The sequence below is a fragment of the Athene noctua genome, chromosome 2 (assembly GCF_965140245.1).
Source record: "Athene noctua chromosome 2, bAthNoc1.hap1.1, whole genome shotgun sequence".
NCBI lineage: Eukaryota > Metazoa > Chordata > Aves > Strigiformes > Strigidae > Athene > Athene noctua.
In genome coordinates, this window is record NC_134038.1 from 134,985,329 (window position 1) to 135,010,668 (window position 25,340).

The 25,340-nt window shown below is 38.4% G+C and overlaps 1 protein-coding gene across 1 annotated transcript in view; it reads right to left on the minus strand.

Moving 5' to 3' along the window:
* AGMO (alkylglycerol monooxygenase) overlaps positions 1–25,340 on the minus strand; it is a 194,349-nt gene that overhangs the window by 166,449 nt on the left and 2,560 nt on the right. Inside the window, exons 2-3 of the mRNA XM_074898034.1 lie at positions 21,242–21,372; positions 7,970–8,121 (exon numbers count right to left, since the gene is read on the minus strand). Coding sequence (XP_074754135.1) covers positions 7,970–8,121; positions 21,242–21,372 — 283 coding nt within the window. The remainder of the gene's footprint in view (positions 1–7,969; positions 8,122–21,241; positions 21,373–25,340) is intronic.

Consider the following 25,340-nt stretch of genomic DNA (forward strand, 5'->3'; position numbering starts at 1 on the left):
CTTGAAACTATTGCAGAGGAACTAGTTTCTCCTCTCCCACACTCACTAACTGCAGAAAGGTTCACTATAAAACGTGGATATTTAACATTCTACTTTATGTTCTATAACACCTTAAGAAGTACAAGTGTTATGCACCATTTCACTGGTTTTCAGCAGCACACTTGGAAAAGTATGTCAAATGAAATGTTTCTCTGCACAGTGAGTTAGATGCTTTCATACTCACGTCTCCATTCAGACTATAAAGGAATTATTTTATTGCCTGTTTAAAATGCACATGCACAGACTAGAGGGCAGCACTAGCCAAAGAGATGAACCAGTGAAGACCGCTGACTTTTTGAATGGTCAACCTGTGCTAATTTATAACACATTTTCTTCTCCCACTTCATCCCTTAAGATAGTGGTTTAAGTTGTTCATGCGCGATGTCACTTCATCACATTAGTTTAATAGTCAGGAGCATGACTGTAATCACAACAGCCACGTGTGTAATGTATCAGTTTCTTCATTACAACCACCTGTTTAATCGACACACTGTGCACATTTCCTGGGGATCTCAGAAAAGAGCCATTTCACAAATGACTTTTGGAATTCATTTCAAGCTTCAGAAAGTTTAGGTTTTATCATCGTAAAGAGAAACTTAGGTGAAAAAGAACAGAGATTTTCCCCATAGCTTTGAATATTTAAGAATATTTATTTTACATTTTTTAATGTTTTACTGTAAAAGCATGTTACAAACTTGCTTTTGTGCAAGGAGATCCAGAGCTTTTTCCCCAGTCTGTGCACTCAGGCACTGCAGGTAAGAAAAATATGATTCTACCCTCCAGACACCCAGAGGTACCCCTAGCTAATGCATGTCTATATATAGAACCCAAGAACGCCAATGTATTATGTAAATCCTCAAAGCAGGATTTGAGTGATACTTAAGAGAAGTATTAACCTTGTGCTGGCTCCTTTCCCAACCATAAGAAAAGACAACTAACAAGGAAAATGGAGGAATATGGTTTCTTTCTCATTTTGTACTGGGGAGCTTGCCAGATCTCTTCATGGTGGGAGCTCAAGAAAAGATAAACAGTGCTGAGAAGAGATGGAATTATCAACTGAGTTTTTGGTATAAAAATTGTCATAATACTGTCAGCTCACACTTTCATGAATACATATTTCATTATATTTAAAAGATACATTGTCTCTGGCATCCTAAAAAAGAATTTTAAAAGATTGCTTTTACACTCATATCAAGGCCTGTTTCATAACAACCATACAAATCCAACCCTCAATTAATAGATATTTCAGAAAACCTACAAGTATCATGGCAAGTGTATAGTGACTTTTCTCCTGATACCCTTCCATCATCCAAAGATAAGCTGCTTATGTCTTCTTGGACTAGATGTTGAACCCAGACCATAGAGTTTAATTCCTTACCTATAGCAATGATCCGTCCTACACTATGCTACATCATACTCCCAACTCCAGAACATATCCTACAGCAGTTCTAAAGAGCCAAAAATTTATGGCTGATCACTTCCATCCAATTAGTTGGCAGATTTGTTACTATCATCATTCTTAATAACCTCTGGCATTTCACATATTTAGAAATCTATTCACCTGTAAACATATTTTGGATATTCAGAAGTTAAGATTAAGCAAAAATTCTCTAGTGGATTTAATTTTATTTCCATCTTCTGAACTCTTCAGGTTACAGAGATTTTTCAGAAAGTCATTTATTATCTCAGAGCCTCTAAAGTAAAACAGGAAGGGGCTTGTGATATCTGCATGTGCCACAATAAATTTAACAGAGTAAATGAGACAACCTCACCTCATACCATGACATTATTCTTACCAGTATGCGAGAAACCAGTCTTTCAAACAACAGGAACTTATTATGAACAATAACAACCTGAAAACAATACAGGCAGGCTCCTATAATTTTATGGGACCCTAGACCACTCCATGTCAGGAAGCCTTATTGCAGCTGAAGTAGTTTTCAGGTGAACTTTCTCAACCAAAACATACATTTAAATGTCAGAAGGAATGACAACATTTTGACTTGTTAAGATTGATTGTGGTCTTCTACAAATTCAGCGTGCACTCAGAAAATTAAATGACACATGGTAAAGGAGCACCTCTTATTTCTGAAAAGTAACAGAAAGGTAAAAGATGTAGTTATAAAATCAAGGGTATAGAAACAACAACTGATGTAGTTTATTTACAGTGGACTTGGAAGGCAGAGAATTAATTATATCACATGAACTCTCTATTTTCAATTCATGTTATGCTGTCTGCAGGTATTACACTAGAATCAATCAGAAGACTGAACAGAAAATATGACAAATGGCTATTGCTTTTGCTATTTTTGTGAGGCAAGCAGAGTCAGCATTTTAATATCCTGCTCTCCCAAGCCTGTTTAAAAAATAAGAAAAAACACTGACAGAATGGCAAAAAGAGTTTTCTCTAAAATTCAAAAGAAGAGAATATTTTTCTCTTAATCTCTGGGTATCAATTCCCTTTGCAATCAACACAAGCTGTGACAAGAAAAAGAGCAGAGCCTCATTCAGTCACTTGACAGGTCCCGAAGTTTTCTATCTTTCACTAGTGTAGAATTAAATTTGTTTCATGCTGGATAATCAATATGGTACTGAATTTATAGTTAGGTAAGCAGTGGCATTTTCCCACATGGAAGGACAAGCCACTCAACCCTCTCCCCCTGCCCCCCAGATGGAGCCTCTGACATGTAAAAGAACATTGTCATTTACTGTATTTCTAGGGGATTACAGATTTTCCTGAAAAGAAAACCTCGTGTCTCTGACCATGTTCCCAATAACAAAAGTCATACATCATTTTATTATAAATTAATTTCCCATAAATCTGAAATCCTTTAAATCCAAAATTATTTCAATATACTATCAATTGTTCATATAAAATCTACTTCACAAGTGCCTTCTAATATACTGACTTCAGACAAGTACATTATAAAATGCAGATGAAAAAGGCACTTCAAAGGCAGGAATAGGTCAGATAAATAAAGATAGCACAATCATATGATTTCAATACACCCTCCCAAAACGAGCAGTACATGTAGATGGTAAAGAGACTTTGAGCCTCACTGCCTTTTCCTTTAACAAGCATGCCAGTTCAAACTCATCTCCTCATTCAACAGTGAACACAGCATTGCACTGGTGCCCAAAGTGATAACATATTAGGATTATTCTTGCAGACTATGTATATAATTAGCAGAAAGAACAGGACTGGGTTTTACTGTCGTCCATTCCAGTCATTTTAATGGCATTAATCTTGAGAAACTACCTGCCCCAATTTATCCACTCTGGTTCCTTACAAAAGAATGAGTTAGCTGCCTGCGCACTACTGACCCAGAAAATCCTCTCTGCTCTATCTGGTCTCCAGTTATCCCATAGATTCTATGCTAGCAAGTCTGGCTTATGTTGCTTATCCTGACCCATGCCTAAGATGACCCCATGTGTACTGAACGTTGAATTGTTTAAGAATGAAACCCAACACAAGTCTGATTTTTAACATGAACTATTTCAGCAATCTTATGCACACAGTCTCCATGCAGGAGTATTTTTTCAGAACTGAGTGGGTAGTGAACTGTAGCATGGTATAGGGAATAGCAGCCAGAAACTTCTGAAGTCAGCTTTGCTGCTGAGGAAATTGTTCTATAAAACTGTAAGAAAAGATGCTTACTGAGAGAAGAGGAAGAAGCAATGTAAATTATAGCTAATAGAAATCCCCTTTTTAAAAAATTTGACAAAAGAGGAGATTAAAAGTTCACAAAGCTTCCAAATTCGTGGAAATCTTAGAAAAAACGTCGGCTCAACCACTTCAGTTGAGACATTTTGCCACAGATCTGCAGCATGGCCTTTTGAGGTACAAAGCTGAAGTGAATTTTCAAAGTTTCTTCTTTGTCCTCTGACCCTTCAGAGGCTGGTCTTGACCAAAAGGTCAGTCCTGGGGGTGGGAGAATCTGAGAAGCTTGTAGTCTATTGATCCAGAATATGCCTGGTGTAGTAGAAGGCTTATTTCTCATCCACCATAAACTCAGAATTATTAAGACACACACCATTAACTCAAAATTTTATGTAGCAGCTGGGGAATCTGCTGAGGATATAGTTATCAGTTGAGGTCTATTTTATGACCTCTGCACATAACTCAAACCATCAGCTCATATTGGCTCGGTCTTTTGCTGACAGGGACCGTGTCACGTATCCCACAGGGCGGCTGGAAGCCGCCAACGGACAATGGGGGCAAGCGGCTGACACGGGCTGCCGTGGCCCTGGCAAAACAATGCAGCTGCTGCGGAGGTTGGCCCTGCTGAAGGAAACTGGCTTCTCCCAGGTTGTCTGAGGGGAGGGACACTGAAGCAATGGAAATTCCCCAGCAGTAAAGGAGAACAAAAGAAGAGGTGTTGGAAGCTGCCGTTAAAATGAGACAGGCTCTCTAAACCTGCTGGCTGCCAGACTTGGACAGCTTCTTCCAGCGCCTGAAAGAGGAGAGGAGGGTCCCCCGTCTGACAGAAAACCATGCTGCTCTGGAAGACACAACCCCCTGGGAAGCATGGATTTAAAATGACTCCCTTACACCGAGGACCAGAGTTTTACCATTCCCCACCACCCCCCTTTGGGGCACAGGATTGAGAGAGCAGCCACTGCCGAGGGCCCTGATCAGATCGAGGGGTGCCCATGGGCCCAGCAAAGCCCCCCACACCAGGGAGAGCCATGAAACCCCCCACTGTCCTGCAGCCAGGACCTGGGCTCCGCACAAGCGCGTCTGTCTTGTTTTTGCATGGATCTGGAAGTCTCTAGATTTCCTGCCCTGATTAAAAGGTGTGGCTGCTGAAGAAATTAGTTTACAGAGCCTCCAAATTCCTTACTGCCGTTGTCATATGTCTGCAACAGGAGTATCCGAAAGGCCAGGGCGTGGGGAGGGGTGTGCTGCACCACGTCTAGGGCTCGGCACTGCTTTGGGACCGTCGAATCCCCCCTTCCAGCAGGAGTAACTCTGTAAGGACTCTGCACCTGGAGAGGAAACTTGAGGAGTAATCCATATATGCTAGATTAAAATATCTGGTAAAAGTCCCTCAAACCCACACATATACTTTCCTGAAAAAAAAAAATTAAATAAACCCTGTGATTTTACAGCTTACTTTTCTTAGTAGTACAGCCATAACGGTGTTTTTACTGAAACAAAGGGAAAAATTACACCGATTTATAAATTCATTAAAACACCAGGAGAAAAAGCAGTGGCTAACTGAGCACTCCCATTGACTGTCATGACTTTTGGATCACGCCCAGAAGAATGCTGGAATAAGTGGTGAAACATTTTATTTTCTAACTTTTTAGTGGCTACTGCAAACAATGGAAAATACAAGCACATACTTAGAATAACTCTATCCTTTGCAAAATGAGATCACACCTGAAAATACTTCCTCTTGTTGCTGTATAACTTCAGTTTATGATAATAGCTATTACACACATATAGTGAAGAGGAAAAAATAGCTTCCCAAGTTCTGAGTAAAAGCTTGATATTCTGTAGTAAAGTTTCTGCTACAGAAGACACTTTAAAACCTGTAATGATTTAGACCATTGATTCAAATAGCAGAAGGGGCAATCCAATTATTGCATGGACAACATGAAAGGAGGTGCTAAAAAGCCAAGGGTTTGAGTTATCAAATTATTGCCTGGAGACAGGAAAAGCTACGTGATGATGATTCTTTGTATCAAAAATATATCAAGTATTAAGAAAAAACTGCAAAACATATCTGAATGTTAGTTTTCCAGTTTGAAACAATTAGTGCCGTTATTTACGTCCCCACACATAAGCCCACGCAGCTTGAATTTCCTGGGATATACATGTGCTATCAATTTTTAACTTTGCTCTAGGATCCAAGCCTGAATCACCAGGCCCTGGTCACTTTCGAGAGCAAGGGTGTGTTTTGTGTGCTTGTACCAGTGACTGTTCCAGTGCCCTGGCTTCTCAAAGTGCAAAAGTATTTTTCAGGAATTTACATTTTACTTTTTAAAGCCATCTCCTACACTTAAATTTCCTTAGCAACTTCCAAACCATCTGACTTTTGCAGCTGTGTTGCCATGCTATGGATTTCATCATTGCTTGACCAGAGAAAAGAGTGTTGGTTAAGATAAAATCTCCATTTAGAGTGATTTTCTATAATGTTGCATTAGTTCCCTGCCGAGTAACACAGACCTAACAGCAAATAGTATTTCTGTAACCTGAAGAGTAAATTAACATTTATAAAATAGCTCAGCACTGACCTTCTTAAGACAAAAGCTGTATTTTCTTAGCCGTTTCCTCAACTCCACTACATATAGACAGAATTGGTTTGGATTTTAATTCTAAATCCGCTAGTAAGATTCGTTTCAAAGTGTGCAGTCCCTTCAAAATATAGAACAGGCAAGCTTAAGTGCAAAGTTGCTGTAGGAACAGAACTACGTGCAATTGATTTGGAGAGCACGGAGCTGACCCTGCTCCCTTCTCTGCCAGTAGGAATTTTACCATGGACTCCAGTGAAAGCACAGCAAGGCTAGTGGTTTTCTAACACTTGAAGGCAATTATTTTTGTTTTAAAATTCGGGAATATCTCCTGCTCTGGTCCAGTTCTCAGCCTGAGGCTGTAGCCCTGCCAGCACTGTTAATGTCATTGTTTGCGAAGCGTATTCCCAGTCTTGCGTACACCCACACAGGGCTCCCAGCTCCTGGCCGCAATGTCCCCCCTGCTGCATTGTTCCAGCTCCCCCTGCTTCCTTACCTCCCACCCCGGCCCCCCCCCAACCATTGTTGTCCCCTTGCACTCACCCTGCATTGTTCTCACGCCTGCCTGCCATCCCCACCCAGGAGGGACCCTTCCTCCCTCCCACTCCCCGCAGCAGCTCAGGCTCCTTTCTTACCTACTTCAATATAGACTGCTGACCTATTGGCGTCAAAACATTTTTCCTTACTGAAGGTTCGTTACATAAACTATCGTTACTAGATCCCACAGCTTTTCTGAGCTGTGAGCGCTCTGCCTTCAGAAGCCTAGTCTGAAGTTTCTTAAACAACACAAAGATTCTTATTTCAATGTTACAGACTTTAGATTAGGCCCAAAATTAGGATTGATGGAAAGTGTTATTGCATTTTCAGATAGGAACTAAAATGTTAGAGCAAAAATATGCTGTCACTATAGAACAGAAATATGTAATGAGACAGACACACAGGGATCAATACTGTTACATATTCACAATACACATGTACAGAAATAACTGCCATGATATACATGGGCTTCATTGTTACAATAAATAAAAGTTAAATCCTTTCTAAATTGTATTTTTTCTCTTTCATGTGTAAAAGCAAGTAGGGTTAAAAAAAATGTACTTCTAAAAAAACAAGGCAAGACTCGCATTTACGTAGTCACGTTAATTGCAGACAGAATTTTGGAAATACTTTATACATACATGTATACTATGTCCATACATAAAGTGTAGAAACATATTTATTCATCAAAAAGGTTTTTAAAAACACACAGAAAGAGATGAAGTTAGCCAGCTGTCCTGTCATTATTTTGGCCACCTTGCTTTTTACTGCTCTCCACTGTGTACATCCATGAGGTTCTTTTCAAAGAGTTATCTGTACTGTGCTGTATTTTTCATACAGGCATATAGAGATACTAGCCCTAATTTTTTCTGTACTTCCTATTTTCTTCCTGTGATACTTCACTTTTATTGTGGTACTGCTTTCAGAACGACATTCCCTCTTTTCACAAAATCACATTTATTATACAGAGTATGATGTATAAACAGTTTTCCATGCTCAAATAAAAGTGAGTCTTTGCTAATCCTTGGGAAGAAGAGCAGCTATATATGCTTAGAGTAGATTAACTATAGAAAGAAAAACAAGTACCTCATTTTATTAGTAAATTATTAATACATTTTGTATTTTAATACACGGAAAACTCGTTAACTCTTACCATGGCTTATGCGATGAAAGCAGTAGTATGCAAAGTCCACTCCCAGGAATGTCAAATACCACGTCCATGGTGAGTCCCAGGGCAGTTCAAAGAGTCTATAGTTATTCCATACGTAGATATAACTAATTAAGTCAACACTTCTGAATAAAGCACTGAAATAGAGAACCAAATATTTTTATCAGTAATTTTGTCAACTTTAATTACAGAACCTTTTCACTATATATTTACCACTTATCTTTGTCTTTTTGTAACACATAAAACCAGTCTCCAAGTTGTGCAACCTCTGTCAAGTAACACCACTACTGAGTTCAGTGAAACCTTTGCTTAAAGTCTACGAGATTTTTAAAACCAACCCTCACCCACCTACCACCCGTACTGTGGTTTTAGACATGCTCAAAGGCTGAAGCGCTCCAGTGCTCTGCAGGTGCTATGGTGCTCTGTTTTCCTCAATCAGGAAGAAACCTACCCTTACTAAACTCACAAGTCAGAAGTGACTGAAGTATAGCAGCAATTATGCTCAAACACTAACGTATGACATTACCTGTCTGCTTCCATTGTAAGGAAGGACACAGAAGGTGACAGGACTTTTGGAAGCAGTGAGACACGTGATCAACCCAGTGTATCACTGAACTTCATTTTAAAAGAGGATAAATGCAGCAGGAAAAGACAAAGCCCAGTGCCTCTGAAAAGAAGGGAAAGGACAATTCATACAGCAAAATAGCACAGCTGACAGAAAAGGGGAGAAAAAAATCATTAATTTGCAAAGGCAGGAAAGCCATCAGAAGTTCCTGGATTACAGGGAGTGAGCAGCTACCCCTGACCTAAAGCAAGTCAGTGCAGAGACCAGGAGAAGAAGAAAGAAAGTAGCTCTGGGATGGGCAGGCCAGATGCTGTAGTAACTCACCACAGCTGTTCAGGTTAATAGAAATTTGGGCTGCCCCAGTCACACTCTCCCCTCAGTGACCCACCACCTGCCACCTCATTTCACTGATTTGGGAGCTGAGTTGCCTCCAAACAAATTGCTTTGGTTTTGCTGGGTGAGTTTTTGGACAGATGAGGAAATGTTAACCCCAGCATGAGAGAGATGAGAGGCCATAGACACAGGAGTGGCCCAGGTGACAACTGGCTTAGGTAGCGGTGAAATGGTGCCTCACCTGCAGATTGATGCATATTTAAACTGTCATTTTTGTAGAAGGGAGTAGACCGACCGCAGCATGATTTGCAGCAGCTTCCTCACACCCCCTCCTGCTACCCTCCTTTGCTGAGTTGATGAAAATGTTTGTGGGACTGTGGTGAACTGAACTGGGGTAGCCACTGAAAAGCAGCAAGCAGAAAAAAAATAGGGAAAAGATACTTATTGTAGGAAAGTCACACATATCCTTTTTATGCCAGTGGATGAAACGCACCTCAGTTTAAGGCCTAAGAGTCAGAAATAAGATTATCATTAGCACCATCATCTACATGCAGAAAAAACTAATCTCTTTCTCAGATGTTTTGCTGCTGGTATATTTTTTGGCAGGCAGGGGGTGGAGGAAGCATCATCAGAACAACATCTTTGTGTAAAGTTGCCCAAGATTTTAGAAATCTATAAATCGTATTCATGATTGAAGGAAGGCTGAGGGATTCAAATTCAGGGAAGTTCAAAGGGATATGCAAATGGTGTACCTGCAAGACACTACTTGAATGAGGTGGTAGCAAACTGCACATAGGTCTCACAGTCTTGCAAAACCTCAGCTGAAATACTGTCACAGACCAACATCTTTCACTTTAGTCTCAACCTGGAACTTCACCTTACACTGAAATCAGCTAAAAGAGTCTCCATGCATCTCTCCGTCCATGGCTGCTCATTCTTGTCTCAAGTGCCACTTCTCAATGGTACTTCTTCACAAACCCTGTTTCTTGGTTGTGTTTTTTTTTTCTTTTTTTTCAGATTGATTATTTTTGATATAGTTTACAGCATGGCCCCCAAAATACTTGAATTTGCAAAATTAAAAAAAGAGGATATATTATACTCCTTCTCCTCTAAAGCCTTGTTTCACACACCTGGAAACCATCCCTGAAAACAGTTTGGCCATGTCCTGTCCTTTTGAGTAGTTGCACTGAAACACAAGGAAACCTCAGCAAACATGGCTGTTTCAGCTCGCAAACCATCCCACATGCTGTGACTGAACTTTGCAGCAGCTTCCATATTTTTGCAAAGACATCCATTCAGAGCTTTTATACTTCTGGCATTAGCACCTCTTCCCCATAACAGTGTTTTGAATAAGGCTAGAAGGAAACATCTTGAGTTTCTGTGCTGCTAGCTTCTCTATTACCAAGGGACAACATCATCTGAAAATCCCAAGCTCCCCAAAATAGCCTCCAAGCAGACAGTATCACATCCACTATTTTATCCCAAGAAGCTGAAGCATTATAAGGAGTTGTTGCTTGGGAAGAAGAGAACTAGTATCTTTTCCACAGCCAGCTGCCACATCTTACCTGCAACTCATTCCTACCTTTACTACAATCATCCTAGGTTTTGTCTTGGACAAAACCAAAACACAACAAAACCCATGAAGTTTCTTTTCAGCAGCTGGCAGATGAAGAATTTCTCTTGACTAGCAATGACAGGTGTATCTGCCACTTCAGAAACAACCTAGCTATGCCCAGAAGTTGGACCATACACACCTGGAACATGTTTAATTTTCATAAGAGCTGTGTTCTATAAATATTTTTAAAGAAGATTATATGTGTCCAACCAGATTTTTGCAATTCACTTCATGCAGCATCTGTAAAGTTCAGTATAAATTCTGAACCCCTTTCACAACAGGTCAGAAAGGAGCTGATATTATTCAAGCACGAAGAAATGGGCATTTCTTAACATCTTTTCAATGACCAGGAAATTTAAAACACCTCTTGCAACATAGAGTATCAGTTATTATTAGGCACTGTTTTCTTACTTTATTCTTTTGCTTTTATTAACCTATAATGCCTTTGCAGTACATCCAAAGATATGTGAACTGGTACATTTCCTCCATTTTTGATCAGCTTTCAGTATTTCACCCTCGAGTTTGGGTGGTTGTTTTTTTTTTTTCTTTTTCCATAGGCTGAGGCCAAGGGGTAAAACTTGAGCTAACCCTGGAACACATTTTTTGTATAAGTAATTTGCTGTGCATTCTTTCCTTCATGCTTGAATCACAACTCTACAGCACATAGCACTAGCTGATTACTGTAATTAATTTAGAATAATCCATCATATCACTATGCAATACTGGAGAAAAAAAGAGTTGCTTAGCTAAGTATTTTTTAAAAATTTACAGTGTGATGGATAGGAAAGTCCAGAGCTTGCATTCAATTACGATTCTAAAAGTTCACTTGGAGTTTTAAAGGTTTATATTGCCCATTTTCTTATCCCTCAAGTTCCATTTTCACTTCTTGAAAATACTGAAGAGAACTTAAGAAAACTTTTTGCTCATTTAAATATTAGGTTTTAACCATAAATATGACAGAAGCAGATAGGTAAGACTTTTGTCATCTAGTCCAATCATCTGCATATGGAGTAATAAATCCTAGAACTGAATAGAAAACCTTATTATATACATTGCATAGATTTATATTCTTGGATTTTGAACATTTCTACTGAAAATTTTCTTATTACGTGCAAAGTATGCACTTAGGCAACTATTTTAGCTTTGAGAGTTCATTCTCGTCTCCTAGATTCTAAAGTTCATACATACTTTATTCAAAGGTGATAATACTTGCTTTAATAAACTTTCCCCCATTCTCCTTCCACTGGGTCAGATTATCACTTTCTCTAATTAAAAAAGTCCAAGAAGGAAATTCTGGGAGATGAACTGTCCATGTGGACATGAAGACCTACTTATGGTAGATCCCTACTGGATAATGAAGGAGGGAAAATGGTAGATCCCTACAGGATAATGAAGGAGGGAAAAGGTGGAGGATATTCAACTGAGAAAAAGACAGCTACCCATTTCAAATAATACAAGATCCCATTTTGCTTCATCCAACCCACAGATCAGTTTTAGAGCCTGAAAGTTTTAGAAAACCTGTTTCATGGTGCCCAGGACAGTCACCAGAAGGGAAAGGGTGAGAGACAGTAGCTCTCGTCTCTCTTCTGAGCACGGAGGAAGATCCATATATTGAAAGTGAAGACCCCAAGGAAACTGCCTCAGCTCTCGCCACTGTTGGAGTCATCACCTCATGTCACACTGGGAACTGACCTGGGGCCCCTGAGCTAAAAACACAACTCTACAGCTGGACCTACAAAGGCTTGTCTCTCAAGGGCTCTAGCAGACTTGAATCCTTCGAGGTCAGACACAGAGGGAAACATGTTAAGACACCCTGGTCACAAGGTTATATTATCATTAAAAATAGTGAGATATTACTAATACGGTTTCCCTAGGTTAAATAAATTCAGTTTTTCTAGCCTGATTCAAACTACATGAATGTGAAGTTTCAAAATGTTGAACAAAGGCAGTTTCTCCTCAATAATTTGAAATTATTCAGACCATACATGTAACAGCAGGATACATGAATAATTAAATACTCTGTAAGCCTTTGTTTCAGATGGAAAGCATAAGGATTTCTATTTCCATGCATACTCATAGAGCTTTCTTTTCCAGATGAAAAACTGGCTCCAGTCACAATTGAAATAAACATTTTGATAACACGATTTCAGTAAAGAGGAGAAGGGGGGGAGGTAGAACAGCCTAGAGAAAAGGTCCATTTGCAAAACAAAGCAAACCTCCTGCAACTGAAATCCCCTTTTATTTCCTGTACAGGTGCCAGGTCTTGAACAGACACCCAATTTATTACCTTGTCAGCTGACTTATTAGGGTTGACACAAATCGAGCTGAAATATGCCTGACACACTGCAGTCAAGGCTTTTTTCACACTTTAGCACAAAGCCAAACTTTCCACAAGGTGAAGGGAAAGGGAGAGGGAGCTGTGGGAGTTCTATTCCCTGTTTTCTATCATCAAGATGAATATGATCCTCTCCCATTCTTAATATGCAAAACCAGTCATGAAATAACCCAAGGCTAAAAAATAATTCACCAAAATGATACAGCTGGGAAATGATTATCAGGCTCTGGAAAGCCCTTGATTACAGGAAATAGCACCTACATTTTGAGAAAATGTTCCCACCAGACACAAAAAGCTGAATCAAAGCCTCTCCTCTTCCTCAGTACAGCTTTCTTCTCTAGCATTTTAGCCTAAATAATGCAAATCCCACAATCCCTCAGGAGAAAAAAACCCATCTAATGCAAAATAAAGTAAAAGGGAGGTGAATCCCGTATCCCTACTAGCTGTATTGTATGCAGTACTGCACACAGTATTGCAGAATGTTTTGTCTGATAGACCTGAGCTTTTCTTTACCAAACCTATTCCTGTTTCACTTCACTTTTTATTCTCTAAGAGACTAATATTAATTTACAGTAGTGGGTGGAACAAAACATGAAATAATAGGTTTTGGAAGGAAAAGAACAAAAGTCGGTGTTACACTTTTTTTAACTCTAAATCCTGCCAATATAATGCAAGCCACTTGTTTATCTTTACTCTTTTATACACAAATAAGCAAAGTCCAGCACAACTTAAATATTTTCATGAGAAGTTCTACTGCATTTAGTGATACAATCCATAGTAGTATCACATTTTGTCCTAAGATATCCAAGCTCTTCTGGTAAATTTAATTACATGTGACCTTTAAAAGATTACAAACCTAGTTCAAAAGCTTCAGTACAGCTGAGCTTCTGGCATTGTAGCTTCCTTTATGAGAACAGAAATTATATTTCTTTAGGCTTATTTATACCTGCCCAGCACACTGGGCAGTAAGTTCTGTTCTAGTAAATTCAGGACACACAATACTGGGAGATTCTAGAATGTCATATTCTGTGAGGTAACAGACCTGACTTTTCAATGTTTGTCTAAAAAGCACCATATAAATTTAATACAAATGCTTATTTAGTAGCTTTTTCCAACAGAGGATCTGATTTTTCTCTCCTGCTTTGTTGTTCCACTAAAATCAGCAAATTTGCATTACAGTTTAAGTTAGATTAGGAACAAGTTTATAACAGTAAGTAATGAGGAAAAAGAAAACAGTATTCTATTCAACTCAGATTAGTTCTTCTGAATTTATCTAGAACAAAGATAACAAAGGTAACATGACTGTTTCTGTTGTCTCTAAAAATATAGTGAAATAACTTCAGCGAGACTTCATAGCACATTAAATGATGAAATAAGGAAAAATATTTACATGATAATTTCTACTGAACTGCTTTGGTCATACTTCTGAACTTTTAAAATGATAGTTTGTTTTTGTCTATGATATACACAGTGGTGAAAGTCTATTCTTTTCAGACCTGTAACACTGATAAACAGAATCGTTTAGAGACGTTTTCCCCAATTTCCATAACTTCTAGATCTTGACCCAGGAAACTAAGTTGGCCAGCTCTAAAAATGCTACCCCTGTGCTCCACCTAGTGGAATGCTGATTTAAACTTAATACATCTTTTATCAGAGAAGTGCTTCAGTCAGAAGGGTACTCTACACAGCAGCAGTTCCTTATATTTTTTTCAAAATGTGTGTAAACTGACAGAATGTATCTTAAATAAAAATACAGAAATATAGAATAAAAATTACACAGTTAATGATGTTTGAGAAACTGATATATTTTGTGAGCTACAGAGACTACTGAACTTAATAACATTTTCAGTAAGGGTAAACTCAGTTCACAGTCTGTACTTTCACAGAAGAGCACAAGTATGTTTGAGAACAAACAATGACAGCTTGTGTTTGTTTCTAAAGACATGGCAGGTGCAATGCTGGGCTCTGAGATTCAGGAACAGGCAATCACTGCGCCATTTACTGGCCTCACTGTATAGAAAAAGGCAATGATGCAATACTAAGGTTGTAGATAAATACGCATTCTGCAAACAGCTGTGTCTGTGTAAGAGGTTACAACCTAAAAAGAGTAATTGGCTGCCTGACAGGCTTGCGCAAAATACAGCAATCTCTAGAATGTATGGTAAGTAGGGAGTACCAGTTGTTTCAGTCAATTAGTTGGAGATCATCCTGACTTTATCAAGTCTCTCTCCCAAATACTTACTTTTAATGTTTAGTAGCTTATATGTCATTTCATTAGAAACTCCAGTGTTTTAAACTCTGGCTCAGACCTTTCTTTAGTCATCACCAAAAAGTGAAAATCACCAAAAATGCATGCCAGGCTGTCTAAAGCTGCTCTGCCAGCAGGTCTGCCCACACGGGTGCTCTCTAAAAATATAGTGAAATAACTTCACTATATGGGTGCTTCAAACAAAATGAACCAGGTTAACAGAATTCTACATTTTAAACCACTGAAGGCAATGTTGCTGATATGCCTGGGAAAGACTCACCACTGAGAGAAGTGGAGACGGAAACAGGGGATTGGGGAGGTGGTGATGAACACCTGACAGCAGGCAGGAAGCACTGGTATCTTTACTGGCCACAGCTGGATTTGGACTTGCCTGAGGACACAGCATGATCTACACCAAATTTATAAAACTGTGTTAAACTGATGCAGAGAGAAGACAGTAACTCATGAGGATTAATTATCCTAACTTTTACTGATTTAGTTCCACTCAATTCATCAACAACAAACCAGATCAAAAAAACCTAATTAGACCAAAGATTGTTCACATAGACAGTCACTACCATAAGCTTAACTGAACTGATTTAGAAAATCCCTTTCCAGAGTCAGATTTGCCTGCTGAAAATGCTACCAGCTCCCGCTGCACAGCACTATCCCCTTAATTGAAACTGTTTATCCTACTCTACCTACAGAAGATAAGTGAGTTATTTCAAAACCTGTTCTTTTGACAGAGCTGAGGGCTGTGACCTTTGGCAAAATGTGGGAACAATTATCAGTGTATACGGGTATGGGACAGTGCAGCCAGGAAGGATGGTCATGACTGCAGGTTCAGTAGCACCTGAGCCTAGGGCCTGACAGCTCTTGGCTGCCACATTCCCACTCACTTGTCTGTCTCTCTGCCTTAAGCAAATACCTTTTTGCTCCCACAGTGAACTGAAATAACTCCACACTGGATCACATGAGCACCTGAACCTACACAAGAGAAACAGAGGACTAAGTAAATGAGTACAGGAAGGACAGAAGTGCAGTAGCCAGAAGTTACGTTGGACTTGCCATTTAACCAGGTTAAGTGATTACCCTTCTAGTTTGGCCCCATCTGCTCATCACTGCCCTAACTGTGGTGGTTACCAGCCCTCAGACCTGCCAGCATAATTGCATGCATAGCTGCTCCCTGACCTGGCTCTGTCAAAATGAATGCAGCTGAGCTTAAACACCTCTTTTATAGTTCTTGGGGGGCTTTTGTTTCTGCTTTTAGCTGGATCACTTTGTCAGGACCAGGTTAGGGAGCAATTAAATGTGCAGTTATGTTGGCAGATCTGAGGGGGCAGCTGGATCACAAGCAACACATCTGACCATGCTCTAAATAAACATCTGTCCAAAGTCTTAGTCAAACAGATGTGGAGAAAAAATGTACCTAATAAGTCTCAAAGTGAAAATGTAATTTATGAGAAACCACATGCATCAAATTTTTCTCTAAGAGATGCAGTCACTAATTTATGGAATTATAAATTTCTAGTCATACATGAAGTATCTAGCAAATACTTCAGGACATACTTTGAATGGATAAATCCATGCAGGCAAGTATTTTCTGTTCTGTCAGAACACTGCGAGCCCCACAGGGTTGTGAACTGCTTGCACCAACTTGAACCAAACGTATTCTAAGCAGCTCTGCATATTGCTACTATTAAGAATTGAAAACTTTTGGTTTCAGATTGCAATTTTATGCATGTTTTAAAGCGGATAACTCAGTCATGCTACAAAAGAACTGAGCATGTCTTGTCCTGCAACCCTGACTGCTTTTTTTCCAAGCCCATTTCTTGTGCTAGCAAAAGATTTTGCACAGCCATAGGAAGAATTGATGCAGGTTAATATGATGGGGCATTCTGGACCTGCCTCCTGGGCCACTTCACCACTGTGCAACACAAATGCTGATGCTGGTAAAAGGGGAGAGAAGATGCGGAGGCAGGAATGAGCAGCCAGAAGTACAGGCCAGTCAAAGGTGCTTCATTTGGCAGAAGTGCTGATCTAAAACACACATGAAACAGCCTCTTCAACCTAACTTCTGGAAAAAGATTATTTAAAATGTAGATGACACACAAAACTGAATACACTGGTCTACAGCAAAAAGGATTTGTACTCCTTTGATTCAATTACTGATGTACAGATACCTTAAGATGCATAATAGCATGAACTAATCAAAAAGCATTTTCTTGTTTCTTTCTGATGTTCAGCAATGCTTCAGAGAACTCTAATCTCCTCTGTTTCAGAAACCAAAGTAAATAATGTATAGAAATGGTAATGTTCTCTTTAGAAATGGAGAATTTCATTGCAGACTTGACTGACAAAACTGTTAGACATATATATATACACACACACTGTATGACTGTGCTGCAGAGTTGAACACTAAAAATTGGCAATTGAGCATGACCATAAAGAACGGAGACTTTCCCAACTAGTTTGAAAATGTGCCTACCTCAGTTATCCCCCAAACACTTTTTGATTTATGTTCTGCTGCTTTAAAAGAAGAAATGGGCCAATATGAAATAATGCACATACTTGTATAGTGGATATTTATACCCAAAATAACTTTCTCCAGGGAGAATATTTTTAAAGCAGCATTTCAAGTCTCCTGGCAATGGCTAGTTAGAAAAGTTATTTATTTATTTAGAATAAAAGTTCTCAGAAATTTTTTAACCACCACCATTTAGGATGCTGGGAGCAAGCCTAGTAATTCAAGTCTCTCCCTTTTCCCCAAATTACTTTTCATTGCTTATAACATTTAGTATTCATGCATGCAGAGAAATACATAGTATGCATTAAGGCAGAGAAAATTATATTTAAGAAATGTATGAGCTATTTTACAAGAGATGATATGTACGCACAAAGCAATTCTACTACATGCTGTTGAGTCTAATAAGTCTAAAAACAAAACACATTGACTTGTCCAATTAGACTTTTTCTCTTACACTTATATTTTTAATATTTGGCATATGAATATCAACAATTTATGATTTGCATTTTCTCCAACAATGAGGTAAGAAACACTGAATAAATACTCTTTTCCCTCAAGATATGCAGTACTTCTGTTATACAGGCTGTGAAATGGAAAAACATACTTAGAGGCTGAATATGGTCTGTGACTCCTAATTTTTTCATTAAATGTAAAGACCTCTTTGCAACAATGCATCTGAAGCTTCAAACTAATAGACTGAAGGCCACCATTTTAGATTCAACCACAGATTTTTTAAGGAAGTGGCAAACCATTGCTGCTAGTTGAGAAAATGAAAATTAGTCCCTGGGAGAGGATACAATCAATGGTGTGTTAATCTAACCTTCAGCTGTTAATGATTTGCACTACTATTTCCCCTGATGCTGTGGGTTCTGCTGAAATATTGTTTTAGCAGTTTCTGTCAGCTTTCCCTACCTTTTCTGCTTGAAAGGGAAAGACTGAAGTGAAAGTCTTAGCAACAGATTTTGCATATGCTTTTCTTTCTTCCCCCTTTTTTTTTGACCCAGTTCTTTCACATCATGAAAGCAGAAGACAGAAGGGTAAACTCTTCTGGATTTTTAGTTCAAGCCTTTTTAGCCAGTCTAGGATTCACAATTCACTTACAAAAGAGACATTACACTAAGCAGTCACCATTAGAACTGTGGTATTAACATGCAATTAAATAATTAAGGAAGTCTGTATTTTGCCTGCTTCTTTCACCTTCATCCAGAAAGTTAAAAGCATTACAGATTTTTAGAAAGAACTGCTGAGGAGGGTCTTCTATTCCCAGCCGTGAGAGCCGCACAAGTGGTCTGGAAGAGACTTCTTGTGCTGGTGTGGCAACGACTAAGTGTACCGATCCTTCAGATTGGCCTGAGCCTGTGAAGTTTGTGTCCTTAAGGGTCATTTGGTTCACTCAGTTGAAACAATCTTGCAAAATAATTCTTATCCGAAAGAAAACTGCATAGCCTGCAAGCCAAATTCTGCAGCAAAGTACTGAGTGCCAAAATAATAAAAGTACTCAGCACCTTGCAAAGCTGTGTTCCACACACGCAACAATAATCTTCTTAGCAAGCATTTCTTCCAGGAATAAGTGCATCTGAAGCATTTTAGCCTTCTTAAAATAAAGCCAAAAGGCCTCACAAAACCATTCAAAATCACCTTACATATATCTCAGTCCTCCTGTTTAACTTAAGCTATCCTAAATATTTCAGATTTTTTTTAAAAAAAGTATTTAACATGGTAGACTTGTGAAGTGTATGACCGTCTAGAAAATATGGGTTAAGCTGAAGAGCAACATATGAACTATTTCAGTATTAGCTGCATGGAAACTAGAGTAAGCCTTTAGACTTTTGTGTGTACCAACACACAACCCTGATAATGTATGATTAAATATTCAATTTATTACAGCTTAAAATATAATGAAAAATTGAATAGTTCTCCTTCAAGATCATGCTCACAAGGCATATTAAAAGCAACAAAATGGTCTGAATACGGGTTGTACACTAGCTGCAAAATTAACTTCATGAAATTCTCAAATAACAGACATTATGTTTGAGTATTTCTCATGCTGAAAGCTCATGCCTCTTATTTGCAGATATATGAAGAGTTTGGGAGAGTGTGTCTGCCATTATTTGTCTACAAAACTCCTTAAAAGGATACATCCATTATATTTACTACTGATAACTAACATGATGCATCACAAGTTGTCTTTTCTTAATTAGAAAGGTTTAAAAAAAAAAAAAAATCAAGTAAATGTCAAATGTTCAATAGATTATAAAGTGGGTAATTGACACATTTCAGAAAATGGCTGCTACCCACCAGAAGGGATAATTTTTTTGTTGCAGTGCTCTTGTAGTGTATTTCATCAATAACCTGGATTGAAAGAAAAGATTTCTAGTAAAATTTGCAATGACAAAAAACCAGGAATCTCTAAGTAACAAAGATAACATTTCCTGGATTCAAGCTATTTCAAGATGATCAAATGTACAATCCATGTATTTCTACGTAGCCAAATATAAGAACATATTGCCTATGAATGAGGAATGTAAGCCACAGAACCTAAAAAAATATTTGGGGATGAAGGATGGCTCAGAGAACCTGGAATATATAAAGGGAGAAACAACAAGTAGAAATAGAGAACAAATGACTTCATTATTTGGCAGTGAGGTAGTAATTGCTGAACTACGGAGTGCACTTGAGACATCAGCAGTAAGAAGGCTGAAAAACTGCAGAAGATTCAGAAAAAGAACTGTGGGAATAATTTAAAGACTTGACACCATATAGTCAAATTTAAACAACAGAAACTTTTCTTCATGTAATGAGCAGATTATATGCAATTTGGTGGTAATCTGTAAATTCATACATGGGGAATAGAAATATAGTCCCATTCTAACAGAAAAGATGTAATAAAATCTATCATCTGGAAGCTCATATCATGCAAAGACAGATCTAAAACATGGTATTGCTTAGACGTAATGAAAGCTCCTGAAAAACACTTAGAGCAATTTATATAAAGAATTTGCTGGATTCCCTATTACTGGATATTTAGCAATCCACAGTGGATATTTCTTTAAAACACAACCCTGTTCACCTTGAACTGATTCAGGTAAATCTTATGGCCTTTACATTGGAAAGTAGAGTAGATGATCATGTTTGCAACAATCCTCTCAGGCATTAAAATGAAAAGTCCAATGCAAGATTATGACTGAGTTCAAAGAACTTTGGATCGCATGCATATTCACAATTCTATCAATCTGGTTATATTTTTAAAGGCTAATGAAAATAATGGACTTGGCTTGTTGGTTCTGTTTTGTTTCCTTCTTTCTGAAGTTTAATGAAAGAAAACTCAGATTTTAACATACAGTCTAAAATAAAATACAGTCAAGTCAGCTGAAGTCACAGAATCACCAAAAGGTGACAGCCAAGATCAAATATAGAGGAATATAACTGGAGCTGGAAAATATCTTGCAAGTATCGTATTTAGCCTTACAGATTAGAAAGACATTTACACTCTTCACGCAACTTCATTTTAGCAAAGTGAGATCCAGATGCCCTGTTTAATCATTTTGGGTTAGCAATAACAACTTCAATAAATACTTTTCTTCCTTCTTAGTGATTAAAAACAATCTAAAGCTAATATAACATGTATACTTACTCTGGCAGTCGAGACAGGACACCTAAAGAAAGAGAACTTATGCCGTCATTGATCCGACCTGACAGCTTACGCTTCTGAACCCAGCTGACAGCAAACTCCAGGCCAATAAAAGCAATGAAGAATGGAATACTCTGAAAAATAGTTTGAAGAAAAGAAGTCACAACACAAACAGAATTAGATCCACCTTTCCTAACGGCAGTTTATGCAGCCAGATACTTCTCAGATTAGCTGGCACTAGCTAGTTTATTGTACTAGCTAGTACAATAAAGTTCCACATGGACTTTATGAATCAGAACCACCATGGCTACCATTTAATCCACAACACCAGCATAAATCCAGTGCACTAACCTCCTTCCATATTATTTTCTTTTGTACCTTCTGCACACAAATTGTTAAATGGCACCAAAACGAAACACAAAAGTCTTTCCAAATTCGTATTTCTCGCATTCAAGAAAATCAGTAAGAGACATTTGTGGGCTCCTCTAACCACAAGGTAAAATAGAAATCTGCTTTTGATTTGATATGTGAACGGTTTTTGAATGTGTTCAGCCACTGAATTTGGCATCCAACAATATTATCTGAAAGACACAGTAAAATAAGTTTCTTTCTATTCTGCATTTCTGTTGCCATGCTTTTTGCTGCAGGTGGTAACAGCTCTTCTGTATGCTTTTTCATCAGAGAACCCAGTAACTATGCAGCCCATTCCAATTTGGGGCATAGAACATAATTCTCTTTCCAGACCAAGCAGCAATGATAGAATGTTCCCTTTTTCTTTTGGGTTGTGCTAACTGTAAAATAATTTTATGTCTTTCTGAAAGAAAAGTACAATGATGAGTGAGACTGAAACATTTCTCATTCACAACACAGCTTCAGTCTAGGATTCAATTCACACTGTCCAAGATCAACTGGCAAGTTGAAAACGCACAACAGCAGCATCCAGTAGAGAAAGGTATGGCTGGGACTAGTGGTAGGACCAGTAATACCATTGTGACAACACTATTTTTCAGCAGTAATGGAAGATTGTTACAGCTGTTCACAAGTTTTCATCAGCACAGGCTAGAAAAAAGCATCGTATAACAGTAATTGGTAGAGCATACACTTTTTTACTGGCACTGGAGTCCCCCCAACAGTCCCTGCACTTCATGGGTGGAAGGAACGACAAGGCAGTGGCAGCACATCAGCAAAATCTAGAAGGCCTGTTGCAAGGAAATAAGGAAGGAGCTATTTTACTTGCATCACAACTCTGTGCACATGAATGTTCCTTCAACTGCCTCCCTCGCTCTGTAGAAAATTTTTAGGTGACCGTGGAGACATTCAGACAACTCCTTCTCAGTGGTATTAAGGCATAAAATTCCCACCATCTTTTGGAGGGTAAGAGAAATGCAAGACCAGTGAGAGTTTCTGCACCATTATGGGAGGCATCACACTGCCAAACTTGCCCTGTTTGTCTTCTGCTGTCCTTTTCAAGCAACCTGCAAACAAATACAGATTCACAGACTGAAACCCTCCAAACTGCACTGCTGTAGAAGAGAGGCTGCTCCTGCCTGTATGACATTTTAATGGAAGAAGCATGTTGCCTCTGCAAATGCCATTGCATTTTGGAGGGTGCTCATTTTTGTTGCCAAGTGAGATATGATCCGGGAATTCCTACCAGGCTGGGACACTAAAGAACCTAAGATGGATATAGACCAGATTGCTCAGTCAAAGAAGAATTGGATGATTCAAAACATGCAAGCAGCAAAAGATTTATAGCGTCTAGGAAATGTGAAAGTTCATAAACTTCAGCAGCTCAGGGTTAGGTTACAATAACAGATGAACAGAGATTAATATCAACATGGCACTTTTTAATTTAGATGCCTAACTTGCTCTTTAACAGCATTTTAGGTACCTAGAAGACTGCTTGGGATATGCACTAACTAATGATATAAAAAACTTCAAAAGCAAAGGAAGACCTATAGATAAAGCCTAAACAGCACCCAAGAAAACCAACATGGTAAATCTTTGGATATTTGAAATCAGTAATAAATAAAGAAACAAATAAAAAATAAACCCACCACAACCTTCCTCTTGAAAACATTGAAACATGGTAGGAAAATATAAATACTTGTTTTGCTCTAGCTGCTTAATTTCTAAGTAGACAAGACTTTTCATGTGCTTTTTGTTAATTGATACAACTAAAGAACATATTCCTGTCTTCTCAAACAAATGTTGATGACCACAGCTGTATATTCCAGAAGAGATAAAAAGGGTCTTTAGAACAACTAAGAAATACTTGACCACAATATTAGGAATGAGGTCTATCAGAGACTACAGGCAGTTTGAAGTTATGGAACACCAGAAGCTGCGCAGCAAGTTGAATGGGCTCAGGGCAAAAAAAAAAAAATGGGATGCTTCATTCCGGAAATGAAAATAGTGAACAGGAAATATATGATGCCTGTATTTTATGTGGTGATTCACCTTATCTAGCAACCTTCGAAATGGTTAAAATACTTGACTTTATACTAATATGCACTAATATAACCTCTTTCCCACTGACTTCATTAAATATTTTCTTCCCACTATGAAGCTGTGAGACAGTCAAGCATTTGACAGCACTTTTTCACTCACAGATAGGGAGTGTCATAGCAAAGAGGATAGAGAAACATTGACACAGCCTTAACCTCCTGCCCATCAAGGAGCTTGCAAAAGGAAAGATTTATGGCATACCTCTTAGTATCTAAGAAATTACCAACTCTCTCCCACACACCCACATTAAGCATTGTCCAAAGCACATCAAAGAGATCAACTATGTCAAGACTAGTATGTATTATTTATGTGACTGTAACATCTAAGAGCTATTGTCATGGAGCAGGGTTGTACCATGTTAGATTTCCACAAAATGGCACAAAATTAAGAAATAGCCATTGTTGGCATCACATGCCAGAGACAGAAGCTGGATCCTTTTGATATCTTCTGGTCTATACATGTTTTACTCTCTCTCTGTTTCCAGTTTCTTTCTCTTTGCCCATCACCAATAATACTTAATTAATTAATTTGCATTAGCTTGTGGTTTACTTGAATAACTGATCCATACCTTGAAAGCTCTGAGCACTGAATAAGAAGGGTTCCTTTATAGGTAATCAACTCTTACAGAATGCCAAGGACCATTTAAAATCAGTTGCTGCTTCATACAGTTGCAAAAAATAATATTCTAAGTTGAAACTCATCATAAATTCATGGTTTTATTGCAAGACTTGAAACAGTTTCTGTTTTCTTAAAGTCCCATGTCCTTATAACATAAGAATCTCAAATTTCATCTAAAACTAAACGCAAAAGTTCTGTGCCTCATTATTTAGAAGTAAAGCCTAAAACATGAATTGAGTGTAAATATGAACTTAATCTTACAGTGATTGTTATCATACATATTTAATAATCATACAATAATTATTAAATTTAAAGCTTTCATTTTGGGGCTCTCGGCAAGGAGGAACACTGTGCTCTCTTCCTAAGTCTGACTCATGAAAGTCCTTACTGAGCAAAAGTGATAATATCAGAACGTCGTGAAGTTGTTCATGAAAACTATATTTGGCAATGTCCTGGTTTTGGCAAAAAGCAGCACTCCATCTGCCTATCTGTAAATTATAAAAGAATCGAAAAAACAGAGCGTGCAGAGCATAATCTTATATCCATAGCAAAGAGGATGCTCATGAAAGGACAGCATAAGCATCAGTATACATTGTAAGCATCGGGATGTTCTGTCCTCGAGAAAGAAAATTGACTTACACTTTCCCTTCTCCTCCTAGAAATAAGGCAAAATCAAGGATTTCAAATTCTACATGACAGAAGCTCCAGGATTTGGACCCCTTCTCCCAGAATTCTGGAGATTAGTTGGAAAGGTGACTTTTCCCTGGGCACTGCTGCAGAGCTTTGCTACTACTCACCGGTAGCTGATTAGGTCATGTTTTAAACAGGACTTGGGGCCTTCATGTGCAGCTCTGCCAGTATACAGAGCATGACGCAGGGACAGTGAGCTCTCCTGTCTCTGAAATGGAAGTAATATAACCACAGCCAGAAAGTACACCACACAAGTTCTGAAGTCAGAGTTGCTTCACCCACTGCT